General features: G+C 45.2%; 1 protein-coding gene across 3 annotated transcripts in view; it reads right to left on the bottom strand.

The window, feature by feature from the left end:
• Window positions 1-1,346: 1,346 nt before the first annotated feature.
• HRAS (HRas proto-oncogene, GTPase) overlaps window positions 1,347-15,648 on the bottom strand; it is a 71,397-nt gene continuing 57,095 nt past the window's right edge. For all 3 annotated transcript variants that reach the window (XM_077321332.1, XM_077321331.1, XM_077321333.1), the window contains exons 4-6: window positions 13,569-13,728; window positions 11,829-11,953; window positions 1,347-5,397 (exon numbers count right to left, since the gene is read on the bottom strand). In XM_077321332.1, the coding sequence (XP_077177447.1) occupies window positions 11,834-11,953; window positions 13,569-13,728 (280 nt within the window). In that variant the 3' untranslated portion in view covers window positions 1,347-5,397; window positions 11,829-11,833. The remainder of the gene's footprint in view (window positions 5,398-11,828; window positions 11,954-13,568; window positions 13,729-15,648) is intronic.

Consider the following 15,648-nt stretch of genomic DNA (forward strand, 5'->3'; position numbering starts at 1 on the left):
GTGCAGTAACCATCAACCACCCATTTTGGGGGGCTGAGCAGTGCCTCTTCCTTGGGGCAGTTCCACCAGCCCTGTCCCACAAGGGGGGGAGCAGATGAATCACTGTCCCTCATTCTGACATTCTCCCTAAGCTAAGGACGGTCACAGGGACCAGGAGAACTGTTTTCTTAATTGCTGTGCGGGGACTTTGTGAGGAAACTGCGCTGCTAAACTGTCAGGTAACCAAGGGCTGAGGGAAAGATCTTAGGGTTTATGGCTTAGGGTTGCTGATAGCTTTCCTTCCCTGAAGACCAGGTGACAGCTTTTTGCTTCTCTGCAATTTTATGCAAATAATGTGTTGCATCTTGAGAAATTATGGACTAAAGGAGCAAGGGTAACAGTTTCTTACAAATGCTTCAGGTTTTTAAATTAACAGCAATTCATTTCTACATTTTTCTTAGTTTGTGCAAGAAACAAAACATCTATTGAAGCATCTGTCATCTTCATTGACACCATTAGGTGATGCAGAAAGCGTTTTTTTTTTTTAATGTGTATCATCTTGGTAGCCATCTTTGATCCAAAAGGCAGGACACTCAAACCGGATCAAATGGGCATCTCTTATGTGATGAATTCACTGGCATAACAATCCACAAGTTTGAAGACTCGTAACCAGATGCCATGGGATGATTGTGGATATTGTTGAAAGCAGTCTCTGTACATCTTCTCATAGCTGAATCTCTGGTGTATATGGACAACACAATTTTGGCCTGCAAAAGATAGTTTGTGCTATAATCTTGCACAATGAGATTGCCATGGTATGGCTTCCGTATCAAAAGCCACTTGTAATTGTTCCTGCATGGTATATGCTCCACCTGGTGGAGTGTCTGCTGGGAGAGGGGAGATAGCATTCTTATTTGTTTTCTTGAGCTTTGAGCTTAACCCTTGGTTTAGAGCCACAGGATTCATAATTATTTATTCATGTGAACCCTGAATTTATGGAGCACTAGAAGGACAGAAGAGCCTCTTGTGGCGCAGAGTGGTAAGGCCGCCGTCTGAAAGCTTCGCCCATAAGGCTGGGAGTTCAATCCCAGCAGCCGGCTCAAGGTTGACTCAGCCTTCCATCCTTCCGAGGTCGGTAAAATGAGTACCCAGCTTGCTGGGGGGTAAACGGTCATGACTGGGGAAGGCACTGGCAAACCACCCCGTATTGAGTCTGCCATGAAAACGCTAGAGGGCGTCACCCCAAGGGTCAGACATGACTCGGTGCTTGCACAGGGGATACCTTTACCTTTTAGAAGGACAGAGCAAATAACTGCTTGACAGTACTTGACATGTTACATACCAGAGAGAAAGAACAGCAGTGCAACCCCAGTTCGTATTTTTTATTCAAAAGAAAAAGTCTGTGCTTAAAAATATAACATTTTAAGAATACTTCCTTTATTTACTGATGGCTGGATTACTACATCAAAATCAAAATTTGGAATAGGTTTCTGTTGTCGCAACCTTGAGTACTGTATTCAAGTTTGTGTGTCAGTAAGTTGAGAATGTAGTTTTGCCTGTTTCCTTAGATGCTTACATGGCTGTGTGCTGTTTGCACACTGCACCAGCCTTTTAAAATATCTTCTCTGGCACCTGGAAATGTCCAGAAGTATCACAGTGACAAGCTTGGCTGCCATTTTGTCTGCTACCTCCAAGGCAGACAGGTTTCTGTGGGTATTTACCAAAGCTTCCTGATGCAGCACTCCCAGTGGGAACTGACTCACAGACCACACCAAGTACCCACGGTAGGGTGACAATATGGGACTCATTCTGGCTCTATTCACTATTTGTCTATATGAACATGCTGTGTGAGAAAGCAGCCACAAGAAGGCACTCTGCTCACACTCCACCCTTAACCTATTTCCTTAAGTTGTGTTACTATTGATCATCAACTCTGCAGCTGGGATGTAAAAACAAAGGGCAGCTAGGCCTAAGCTCAAGTCACCACCCCCATGGAAATCACCTCTCAGAGGTTTGGAACTCAGATTTCAGTAAATGGGAAGACAGCTCTAAGGTAAAAGCACTGGCAGAATTGGGGACCCACCACCTACTTCTTATCTTAAAACATGAGAATTCTCCTTCAGAGTCTCTTTGCATCTTGGTGCTGACTGCCAGTGATTAAAATGGCTCTGGTAACTGCTCAAAATCAACACTTTCCCCCACCCTGTCCCTTTGTTAAGAGCTTAGCAATGCTATTTGCCTGCAGAGCTAATGAATTACCGAGTCATTGCTAAATAATTAATGTTAAGTGAGGCCTGAAGTGGACTCAGGACAAAGAGCTCTCCTTAGGCCTATTTTTAGCCTCTTTCCCTTGGCTGCAACAGGGAAAGCAATTGTGTTCTCAAACTAGGGGTGACAGTCCATCTCTCCCCCACCCCAATCTCTCATCTGATTTGAAAACAACATAGTATCCTCAAGTGGCTTGTTCTAATCCTCCAGGAAAGTACACAACAGATTTGGAATAAAGAAGGCAGAATGTTCATGACCAGGACTATCTTTTCCATGGAAGTGTGCTGTTCTATAATACTGGATGTGAAAATTAGCAGCTAAAGCACAATTTGGCTTTTAAAAACAGTTTCTAGTCCTTAGGACTGAATCTGCAATTCTCTGATGCTTTACTTGGCACACAGTTGGTTACCCTCCTGTAGCGGTTTGTTCCAATTCCTGACTATAGCTCTTAGAAACCAACTACTGTCTCCTTATGTCTTTTCTCTTGGGCTACTTCACTCATGACAATAAGACAGACTCCCCCGGATAGAAGGGAATTAAAGGTACAGTTCTTGCAAGGGTCAGTCTTGCTAAAAAGGTAAAAATAGGAGAACCTTACCTAGGTTCCACTTCTTCCTGTTGCCTAAACAGACATTTCTGCCTTCCCTTCTTGCACCCATGACTGGGGATGTGTATTCAGAAAGGGATTGGTTGTTTTTGCTGTACCAGCTAAATTATTCAAAATAGAAGATATTTCCACCTATAGTGGCATCAGGCTGGGGGACAAAAACAGGTAGCCCCCATAATATTTGCATGTAACTGTAAAATGCTATTTCTCATTTTTAGACCAATTCTGATTAGGTAACTGAAGAATATTAGTACAGGTAACCTACTTACAAAGCTGCACCACATCTCATTCCTATTTAGTGCTTACTGCTCTGACAGCTAAACATCAAATAAACAGGACATCTCATACCACCTTAGCTGTGGATATACTCAAAGCTGAAGGAGAATCAGAGGCATGCCCAATACCCACCACCCAATCAGGTCCACAGCAGAACATACACATCTGTGCACATATCCTTCAGTTTGTACTTGCTGCCAGGCCCATTCTCATGCATGATAGAGCTGCTGCTATGGTATCTGCACAGGGATGAAAAGGGTCACTTTTCGTAAGTACTTTTCACTACTACAAGTGTACCTGCAGGTAGCTTTAGAGAACCCTGCAGCAATTTTTATTTGCATAAAGGTGGTGTGATTTGGCAGTCCTGGAGAATGAATGTCATAAGGACATAACCACCATTTTACCCATGTGGTATGTACAGCCTTTCAAGCTGCCTTGCTGTGTTCCCAAGCAGTACCTGGTAACATCTCCCAGCCACAGTCCCCCATTCAAGACGCATTGAGACTGCATGTCCAGCTGCTTCCCATCCAAATTGGAATGTTTGTTAGCACCATTAGATGCAGCAAAGGGGCAACTGGGCTGGAATTCCTCAAACCAGGAAAATGTAACACATGAGCAGGGACCTTCACAAATGCACACCTTTGAGAACAAAACATTTTAATGACACTTAAGGCTGGGTTTGGATTTGGATTCTCATTTTACACCCCCAACAATGGAGTAACTCCCCCCTTCCCCCCATACCTGTTATCTAAAGATTGGACTAGTTCACTTTAGCTGAGCTCCTGGCTACGCTATCTTAACTGGTGTGTGTGTGTGTATGGGGGGGGGGGGTTTAATTACAGCAACTTTAATTGGCATGGTCATGATCACAGTAATACAGAGGAGCTGCCACCTGAAGAACAATCGGAGCTGTGCATGCAGTAGCGTAGGCACAGAGGCTGAAAAAGGAAGAGTGTCGGCGCAAGAAACAAGAAGACAGTACTCCTGTGCCCCGGTTCCTCTCCAGGAAGTACACACATTTTGCACAAGCACATTGACAAAGTCAGCCCTGACACAGGCAACAAGCATTTAAAAACGCTGCTCAGAAAAGGCCAAGCTTACAATAAACAGGAAAGCCAACAAGTGACAGTTTCTTACCCACTAGATGCCCCCTTTCATTTCCCCCTCCCCCACCCATAAGACACAATGGTTTTTTGGGGGAAAGATAGCATTGTTCCCCTATTCCCCAAAAGGTACAATGAGAAGCTGGTTCCTTTCCCCTCCCCCCAGGCAATTAACAAAATAAGCTGGGCTCAGCGGAACACAAAAGTTTTAGAATGAACTGTCCTTCGGTCTCCATCAGTGTTATTGTATAGTAATTTATATATTTACACGTACACACAAGTCTGCCCAGCACCACAAAAAGGGGGGGGGGTGTCACAATCCAGGCCTGCAGGATGCCTTCTCTATGCAAGGAGATCAAGAACAGATAGTTAATACTCCTCCATGATTACAGAAGGGTGGACTAGTGGGTGGGGTGTGTGTGTGAATGGACAAAGGTCTGGGATGAGAAATGTGAGATCTTTGTGTGTCCCCCTAATGGCCACAGAAAATGGTTGTGAGCACTTGGTTGCGAGCCCAGCTCTCCCCTCTGGTAGGGTTAGGGTTAGGTAGAGCATCTTCGCAGAACCTTCCGCCAAAGGCTTGATGTTTTGCAGACCTCCTCCTGTGACACAAGGGCATCAGTCTCCAGCTGCAATCACATTCAAACCAGAAAAGGCAGATTTCTCACTTTCTAAAAGGCTTCTTCCTCCTCAAACCCAGCCAGTCATTGCCACTTTCCGCTTTTAGTGCTGGCGGACCGAAGGAATGACTTGCATCCCTGCTCTGTGTGGCCCATCCCTCCCCTCTGCTAAGGCCAACTCCAGGAGGACAGGCAAAGGCAGCCACATCCAGGGGGATAAGGACAGGTGCAGAGACCAGTGTTGAGACCATTGTATAATAATTTACTGTGATTCAATCTGTGGATTTTGTACAAGATGCCCGAAGGGAAGGAGGCAAGAAGAGGAGGGGAGGGTTGCTTTGTGGTGTTGGTTTGTTTTTTTAAAAAAACCGTTCATTGCAGGTCTTGGTGAAGTTTTGAGACAGTCTGTGTAGAGCTCTTAGGACCTGAAGACACCATGGCCACCTGTCCCCTTCTCTTGAATCCACTTGATTCTTCTTTGACATCACCTCCATTTTCACACTTCACACAGTGGAAACCCCCTCCAAAGTCACATTCTGGTCAGCTGAGGAAAGAGAAAGCAAGGATTCAGATGAGATGGCACTTTAAAAAACACCCCTTTCTGGATCTGGAGTACAATAACGGTTTGGAACCTACTGTAGAAGCTTTTACTTCTGACTTCTTTGTTTCACCACCTCTTTTAAAAAGCTGTCTATATTAGCCAGGTATGACAATATCTTGCCAAATACATATTTAATATTGAATTCACAAAGGCACATGCATCACTTGATATTTTAGCAAGAAAACAGGAAGCACACATGTGAGGAGACTATCAAGTGAATTAACAAAACTTTTCCTCTTTTGAGTCAGGCCAGAATGACTTCCGGATTTATTTCATTTTCAAGGAGCTTTCCTCAGTGGCTGGGACTGCATTTACAATTTATATAAAACAAGTCAAAACCTCAATCTCAGGTAACCTTGAGCTCTTTAAAGTGCCATCATGGCCTCTAGGCGCATTTACTCTCCCTCTCTCTGAGGACCCAGCCTTCAAGTGATGTCTACAAGGATGCTTCTGGCCCAGAATTAGTATGTGCCTCCAGGCCTGGGAATGCAATGGAGGCAAACGTACAAAGATACCCTACTGCCTGTGTTTGGGCAGTATATGCAAATGTTATCTGTGACACATTCCAGCATGTGCTTTGGGAGGAGCTGGTGCATCTGCACCACTAATCTATTTGCTTGAAACATGAGCTTTGAAAAATCTCTATTCAGAAGGTAGTCAAACACTCCTGCTGTTTGTACTCACTCCACCTTTTCCATCCCTCATTATTTTCCCCATGAGCCCTAAGCTGCTGCTCCGCCACTGCTCCTGTGTTGAGAATGGCTCTGTTTCTCTGTCCTATAGCTGGGGAAAGTTGCTGGTCTTTTGAGGCTACCAGCAGGAAACAAGAGGCTGATCCCAGTACAATTGCAGCACATAGAATCCTAGAGTTGGAAGGGGCCATACAGGCCATCTAGTCCAACCCCCTGCTCAATGCAGGATCAGCCCTAAGCATCCTAAAGCATCCAAGAAAAGTGTGTATCCAACCTTTGTTTGAAGACTGCCAGTGAGGGGGAGCTCACCACCTGCTTAGGCAGCCTATTCCACTGCTGAACTACTCTGACTGAAATTTTTTTTCCTGATATCTAGCCAATATCGTTGTACTTGTAGTTTAAACCCATTACTGTGTGTCCTTTCCTCTGCAGCCAATGGGAACAGCTTCCTGCCCTCCTCCAAATGACAACCTTTCAAATACTTAAAGAGAGCTATCATGTCCCCTCTCAACCTCCTTTTCTCCAGGCTGAACATTCCCAAGTCCCTCAACCTATCTTCATAGGGCTTGGTCCCTTGGCCCCAGATCATCCTCGTTGCTCTCCTCTGTACCCTTTCAATTTTATCTACGTCCTTCTTGAAGTGGGGCCTCCAGAACTGCACACAGTACTCCAGGTGTGGTCTGACCAGTGCCGTATACAATGGGACTATGACATCTTGTGATTTTGATGTGATGCCCCTGTTGATACAGCCCAAAATCTCACAGTCTTGACTCTCCATTATACAAGAGCATTTGCCTCATTATATTCAAACATTAACAAGGACGGACTCATTGCCACTGACGAAAGCCAGACTGCAAACGGAAAACAAATGAATCTAGAGACCTTTTTGGCAGAGTCAATGTCTAAATAAATGAGATAAGAGACTTTTATCTTCTTATACTTAATTAAGCCACTGGACAGATTCTGTCTCTCCTTTGTTACAATTTTGATACAGCCCAAAATGGCATTTGCCTTTTTTACCACTGCACCACACTGCCTGCTCATGTTTAGTTTACAATCCACAAGTACCCCAAGGTCTCGTTCACACCCAATGTTACCTAGAAGCGTATCCCCCATACACACATTTGTGTATGGCAGTAGCAGCGAGATGTTGCTGGGCTCCTCCTCATAATCTCAAAAGAGTACTTGAAGTGACTACAAGTAACCCATACATACATCTATCACCATCATCCCGAAAGTGGACATTGTAGAGGGGAATCCAAATACAAGCCTCGCTACTCTAATGGCTGTACTGCCACAAAATTCCCAGCATCCTATCTCTTAAACTGACAGGGGAGAATATCTCCTACTTCTCAGTACTCTAGCTAAAGGCTGCCTGGCTGGACAGAACAGCCAACATATGAGAACCAATATAGATTTTAGGTAGTTGGCTGTTACTATGTTAAAACTGTACTATACTAAAGCATACATTTGTGGGATGGATGTGGTACATATCCAGCATGTGAGCATTCTTCAAAACCAGATAATAAGGCTACTCTGGCAGGATGAAGAGAAGACTGAGAACGGAGGAGTCAACAGCAGCTTTCCTAAAGGTGGTTCCAGCACCAACTATGAAACAGGCAAGGTATGTACATTACTAGGGAGAGAGGCCCTATGAATGGATAGCAAGAAAACAGGTAAGACCTGTAGTATACAGGCTAGCTATGCGCATTTGGTATATCAGAGCTGGAAAAATAGCCCCCAAAAATCTTATCAGTATTTTCTGGCTAGTATTTCAGCCAAATATACATTGGAGATAAATTTTCGGCTACCTGAAATGGCCATCGCAGAAAACTCTGAAAATATTCAAGATTTTTTGGGATGGCTGGATAGTTGAGATATAAAAGGTATTTTAAGAGATGTCGGTCCCTTTAAATGCCTTCCAGTTGAACTTGTCACTTTCAGAGGGTGTTTAAAGGAACAGCAAGACCTTTAAATGCCTTTGGAGTTAACTTGGCGAGCTCTGTTGGGCAGTCTGCTCTAAGTGGGGCTGTCCAGCAGATGCTATGGGGAGAGTTCTCCCCCTAGAATTTTCTCTTTTGGGCAGTCTGGTTTAAACTGAGGAGCCCAGTCAAGCCTGCAGAGAGAGTTCTCCCCACAGCATGCAGATCCTGGAGACAGCCTTTTCATGCAGTGTGGTTTAAACTGGGCTGCAGAAGACACACCAGCCCCAGGGTCAGGCTGGCTTTCATTGTTTCTAAATGGTTTTTCCCTTTTTGAGTCTATTGGACCCAGAAAAATTTGGGATTTCATAAAAATACTGGATTTGAATATCATATCACTATTTGGGACTTTTCAGAAACACCAATCCCCCCCCCCCCCAGGTTCAACTGACTGGAGAAAGGGGGGGAGGATTGTTTTTTCACACCCATAATCCAGGCATAGGGACAGAAACGTGCTGTTCCTTATATTTAAAAAAATAGTGTAGAAAACAGTTATTCTTAACGAAGGGCCCCAAGACTTCACCACTCTCAATCTCTAAAACAAACTATTTACTCTTCCTGCTGGCTCCCCCCTCCCTATTTCCAAGTGTCAGAATGAAGTTGGATCTCCAATGTAGTCCAGAATGAAGCTGAGTCCTATTTCTGTGATTGAGGAAAAGCTAGATCCCATTTCCTCCACCAGAAAACAGAGCTGGACCACACCTAGAAACATATTGCTATGCTCTCTCTACAGGGCGGCTTTCTAGTAAGGGGGAAAGTTCAGGAGGGCAGGAGCTCAACACTGAACATGCAATGTGGATAAGTGTACGGGATGCAATAGCAAAAAAATAAAACAAATTCTTGGCAAACTCCAGGCCTTCTCCTCCCCATAGCCTTTGGCAGTCGCATCCTGATCAGGGCAGGCAATTTAAGCAGCACTAGGGATTCATCAGAGTGCTTTCAGTAGAGAAAGAACAGGAAACAACCCCCCCCTCACATCCCCAGCCAGAGGAAACACTCCCAGACATCTGGATTATCTACACATCTGGAAACCTCCCATAATAACAATAGCTACCCTAGGTGCAGTTCAAGAAATGGACCCACTGGGAGATCCCAACCAACTTATTTGACAACCTCAGTTGTAACTTCTGGGCGGAGTGGAGTTGAATGCATTTAAAAAAAAAAACATACACATATTCTCTCTCTCTCTCTCTCTCTCTCTCTCTCTCTCTCTCTGCTGTTTTCTTTTGAGGAGGAATTCTATACAAATGAGCTCAGCTGCCAGCCTCTCCCAGACAGAGGCATTGGAGTTAAGGAAAATAAAGTACAGTCCTATATAATGGTTCCTGCCCTACCTGTGGGTCTCAGCACTCACATATCTAATCTTGACCTTAGTAAGTTTTTTTATATTGTTTATTTGCCAGGCCAAGGTTTAAAAATTCATTTTAGTTCCCATGTCTCTCTAGCCATTTACTTGTTCACTGTTTACAGTTTCAGGCTGTAAATATTTATTTAGATCTTCCTGCACTTTCCAGACTCATAGGATTGATGCTGGTCTGCCTGTCTGCGCCGCAGAATACAAACAGTTGCTGGTAAGGGCTGGCCATAGACCATAGCCCAGGAGGGACACACCTGCACCACTCCCTCCCAACTGCAGGCAAAAATGGCTCCTTTGCAGGCTGGACTCTGAGGCTTTGTACGATTTTGAAGTTACACCTCCAAACCTCCAGGAGAGCTCCTGGAATTACAGCTCACCTGTAGAGTATAAAGATCAGCTCCCCAGGCAGAAAGGGCTACTTTGGACAGGGTTGTGGAAGAGAAGAAACATTTAAGGCCTCCCACACAGGTTGTTGTTGAATTGAAAGACTTGAGGCCCACTGCACAGGGTTGTTGTGCAGATGAAACAGGAGACAAAAGAAACTCTGCAACAGCATCCAGTTTAGTCTGCAGAATAACACTGTGCAGTAGGCCTCAAATCTGCAGAGAATTGCAAAGAAAGACACATGGCTTGGCTGGGTCTAACCCTCGGCCAGAGCAGTATTTTAAGTGAGAAGGGGCTTTTCTGTGGCCTCCCTGTCAGGCAACTGTTTGGCAGAAGGGGAAAGTCCCCCCCCCCCTCAAAAGGAAGGCCCTCAGGCTCCCCTGCGTTGCTCTTGGGAAGGCCTCCCTCCCCTCAGTCAGGGCCTGTCAGAAGCTCCTTCGCAGCAGGCCTGAAGGGAGGGGGGAGGCGGATCACTCATCAGCCTCCTGCCAGCTCTGTCAGGGTTCTGAGGCAATTTACAGTTGGACATGACAGTTAGGACAGCCTTGGGGTGAAAAGGGCTGGTGCAGCTTGTCCAAGCCTCTGTTCTCATCCCACTTGGTAGCCCTACTGACCTCCTCACCCTGCGGTGGTCAGTGGCAGACTGGCAGCAATGTCTCCAGATTGTCCCTGGCTGGACTGGGTGGGCGGGCCCTGTCAGAACTTTGGCTTCATGCTTCCCAACTGGCTGGAACTCTCATCTGTCTTGTTGAGAGCCCAATCGGAAAGCGCTTTGCCCCTTACGATTGGCCCCTCCGCTTCTCAATCCAGGGCCAACGGGCAAATTGGGAAGTTTTAATCCTGGACTCAGCCCACCCCAACCCTTCTTACTGTTTTATTAAGAAAGACAGATAATCAGACTGGCTAGGCTCAGATTGTTACCAAAATTAGCTACTTTCTCCTGCTTAGGTTTATTCTTGGTCTTGACATCCAGGTACACAGCTAAACAGAATGATTGGTGACATTCTGTTCTATACAGTAAATTTAGCTCCGTTCAACTGCAGGCTCACAAGCACAGCATCTACATGCATACAATATATTTGCACACAGTTCCATCCCCCATAAGTGAAAATATTTGAAAAAGCAGCATTTGTGGTCACAGAGAATCAGCCTACATGCAAGGCTGGTTTATCATCGTAGCACGTGCTATGGGCCCTGTACTTCCAGGAGCCCCACAAGGTGCCTCCCCCAACATAGATCAGGGCCATAGCTTCTCTCGTGCCGCTTTTCACACCTTAAGGGCACTCAGAGTAACATCCCTTTCCACTGTTGGGGGCCTTTCCATCCCCAGTCTGGCTGTTCCTGCAACAATTGTACTCTGCTAGGGCCCCATGAATCCTTAAACTGGCTCTGGTGTTATGGGCCCCACAAATCCTTAAGCCACTCCTGCCTACAAGTACACATTTTATACATGCATAGACATCATGCCCCAAGGGGGACACACTAAATCCTGCTCCCCCTGTACACATGCTCATTATGATATGAGCAATATCTGCAGAGCATGTGTGGAGGGCACAGTTCCTAAAAGGGGTAGTTGTACTGTTCCCTGACCTCTCTTCTGCAAAACATCTCAATGTGAAACTGTATCCATTTGCACATAACAACTGCTTTTTGCAGAAACCAGCAGTCTATTAAGCCATTAAGTACTTCTTGCATTAGCAATGGCAGGTAATTAGGATCCAATCGTTTTTTGTAACAGTGCAGTCTTCATTCACTGCTTTATAAGCCCCACCCAACCTTCTAGAATGCTTGAAGGATATCCAGTGCATAAAAGATGTGTGCCTTAGGAATCATTCAACTATCCACTGCAAAAGTGACTGAGCTCAGGGTAACATGCATGGTTCCTTCTACAACATTAACTCCCAGGCTGTAATTTGCGGCCATTTTCTCACAGTTGCCACTCCTTTCCCACAGACTCACCTTGGTCATGATATCACACATTTACAATTCATGCAGCCTGGACCACTTTCATCTGGGGGATTCAGCTTGCGTAGTTTGTGCTGCCGGATCTCTCGCACTAAAGTATAGAAGGCATCTTCAACTCCCTGCAAGACAGCAGCAAACTGTCTATTTAAAGGAACCACAACAGGAGAAAATTGTAAAAAGTCACTAAGAATGCTGATTCAGGGATCTTTTAAATGTAGCTGGTGTGGTGTGGCAGCCAGGCAACAGATTAGTTATTTGGTTTATGCTCCATCTTTCACCCTAGTGGGGAGCCAAAGCAGCTTACATCATTCTCCGCCCCTCCATTTTATTCTCACAACAAGCATGTGTAGTAAGCTAGGCTGAGAGTGCATGACTGGCCCATGGTCACCCAGCAAGTTTCTGTGACAGAGTGGGGATTCAGACCTGGGTCTCCCAGATCATTTCCCAACCACTGCACCATTCTACGCTTAGCTTCTTACAGGCTTATAATTATATTACTGTGAACAGGTACTGTTACAAGCAAAGGTTGCTTCACAAAGTGACCCTTTCTCCATGCAAGCCCCAGCAGTCTGCTGCTGTCCAGCCGCATGCCATGTAGGGGAAGGGAAAGATCAGCATGGCTGCACACTGATCCAACTAGCATCAGTTCCGGTAATCACAGCAGTACCTGTCCCATCTGGAAACCAATCAAGCGATTGCTCACAGCTATACCTGCCCAAAGCTCTCCACTTCAGGCCATGTGGCTACACACGTGGGCAACTGTCAACCACCTTGAAATTGCTCTCAGTGGGGCAGGAGGACAATAAAATCAGAGTCCAGTCGCACCTTTAAGACCAACAAAGATTTATTCAGGGTGTGAGTTTTCGAGTGCAAGCACTCTTCATCAGATAGGAGCAGGAGGGAATGCCTTATGCAATGGCAGAACTTCTGCATGAAATCTTGACATCCTGTTTGCTGAACTTTAACTCAGCCCCACACTTCCATTCACCAGCATTCAGGGGTCACTACTTGAGGCTACAGAATCCATAATTCGCAGCCATGACACTGGTAGCCTGATGGCATAGTCATGTGGTTTGCTCAAGGGAACTGTGTGCCAGCCTCACTGCTGGCTATTAAGCAGCTGCTGGAAGTTCTAGGCAAAGGGAACGGGAACTCAACAGTCTTCCTCTAACAGTACACCGGGAAGTAAGCAGGCTGCCCAGAATGAAGGAGTGAGGAGGGCCCTCTTCTGCACCAACAGCAGCTGGACAGTTGAAAACCAGAAGCCATTAGAGACAGCCTTATCAAAAAAGGCTTTGGGAAGTCATGTTTCAGCCCTGAGTTCTAATCCAGTATCAGCACACTAACATTACGGAAAGCCACCCCACTCTAGAGTGGTGCAAAAGGGAGAAAAAAGAATCCTTGTCTGATTCTCCTCCACAAAACTCCAGAAACCTTCTAGAGAAGCTAGCTTGATGTTCATGTGACAGGACATCATAATCATATTTATTGCATTTATATGCCACTCTTCCCTGACAGCTCAGGGCATATCACAAGATTAAAATACACACAGTACAAAATAAATAATATACATTTTAAAAATACGGTGAGAGTGATTTAAACTAAGTATGTAAGACAGACATTAGAATTGCAGAGATGGACTCTTGGGAATACAGAGCGGATTCTTCCCTCAGTCCTGAAGGGGAGAGAAGTCCTTCCAAGTTGGCTACAGCAACCTGTTCCGCCTCCACGTACCTGTCTAGTTTTGGCTGACGTCTCAATGTAGGGGATCCCATAGCTCCGGGCCAACTCTTGGGCTTGCCGTGTCTCGACAGTTCGGGCAGGAAGATCACACTTGTTTCCCACCAGCACCATGGGGACATCGTCAGAATCTTTCACTCTCTTGATTTGCTCCCTGCAGAAGAAGAAGCAAAACTGAGCCCCTTTTTTGTTTAAAGCATGCATACCTCTTTTCAGACCAAAATTCTGAAGGCAGTTCCTATATTCTGTTATAAAATGAAACAAACTCAACCTAATGATCAGAGGATGAATCAACACCATTAAGAGTGATAGTATTTTCATCCCACCCTTCCTCCAAATAGCTCAAGATGGCATTCCCTCCATTCTATCATTACAGCCCTTTGAAACAGGTTATTTTTCTATCAGCCTAACTAGCCCAAGGACAACCCAGAAGCTTCATGGGTAAGAAGGGATTTGAACCCAAACCTGTCCTGTTAAATCTGTTATTCGTGCCACCACACCCACTCAGTTGCATGTCCCAACTGAATAAAATATTAACAAGGAGAGAAGCAAAAGACTCTAGTTCATGCTTCAGACTGATCCTAGGGAGGCTTCAGAAACCCAAAACCAGTAACTAGAGGCCACTTAAGAGTGCAGTGGATACACGCAAATACATTATTTTATTATTATTATATTTATATATTGCCCTCCCTTGAGGCTCAGGGCAGTTTACATAGAACATGGGAATAAATACAATGCAACTTTACATAGAACATGGGAGTAAGTACAACGTAACATAGCAACATCAAATAAATACAATAGCAACAGTGATCTCGCAACAATTCCAACAACATTTCATACAGTCCCATAGGTTGGTTGAAGAGTTCCATTCATGGGGAGTGAGTTCCTGGGGGGCCCAGCAGAAGTTGGTAGTTTGGTTGACCTCGGCCAAACGCCTGGCGGAAGAGCTCAGTTTTGCAGGCCCTGCAGAACTGCAACAGCTCAGGCAGGGCCCTGATTTCTTTGGGGAGCTCAGGTGGGGGCCATGATGGAGAAGGCTGCAGTCCTGGTTGAGATCAGGCATTTTTATTTGATGCCAGGGATCACCAGCCACTTGGGAGTGGCTGAGCATAGAGCTCTTTGGGGGGGGGGGGTACAGGCAATGAGGTGGTCCCTCAGGTACACTGGGCCCAGACTGTATATGGCTGTAATTATTAAAACTGAAGCCTAATCCCAGCAAGATGGAAGTGCCATTGAGCAGACTGTCTAACCTAGGATTTAAGGTGTCACTCGTTCTGGATGTGGTTGACCTCCCCTTGAGGAAATAGGTTCATGGTGTGGGGCTGCAGTTGGACCCAGCACTATGACTGGATAAACAGGTGGCAGCTGTGCCCAGCAGTACCTTTTATCAGCTTACACTGGTTAACCAGCTGCAGTCTTTCCTGAGCAGAAAAGATCTGGCCATTTTGGTGGATACCCTGGCCACATCTAGACTGGAGTTCTGCAATGCACTCTGCAGGAGGGACAGCAGCATGGTATAGCCTGATCTCAGCAAATCTCAGAAACAAAGCAGTTTAGGTACTTGGAAGTGACACCTCCGAGGAAGATTCTGCAGAGGAAGGTAATGGCAAACCAACTCTGCTTCTCACTTGCCTTGGAAGTACCTCACTGAGGTCACTATTAAGTCAGGTATAATGTGACAGTACTTTAGAAGCACACAATCATTGGAAATATTTCTAGAATGCTAGAAATATTTCTTGAATTATAAGGAAAAATAATTATTATTGGTAACACTAAATGTCATTAGAGATTAGTAAGACTGCTAGAGATCTGTAAGATTATGTGTAAACCATGGGTAGAGAGTCTATGTTCAAAATGTGATTTCATTGTCTGCTTTCTCCCACCTCCTTCCTGCTTCCCTTTTCCTTTCTGTGCCCCAAGACTGAATAAATAAGCAAATAAGCAAATATAATTTTTTAAAAAAGCACACAATGTGCTCTTTGTAGGGCTGCCCTTGAGAAGAATTCAGAAATTTCAACTGGTGTTGAATGCTGCCACTCAGATGTTGCTGGAGTAGCTCATAGAGACCACATCA

The sequence above is a fragment of the Paroedura picta genome, chromosome 2 (genome assembly GCF_049243985.1).
Source record: "Paroedura picta isolate Pp20150507F chromosome 2, Ppicta_v3.0, whole genome shotgun sequence".
NCBI lineage: Eukaryota > Metazoa > Chordata > Lepidosauria > Squamata > Gekkonidae > Paroedura > Paroedura picta.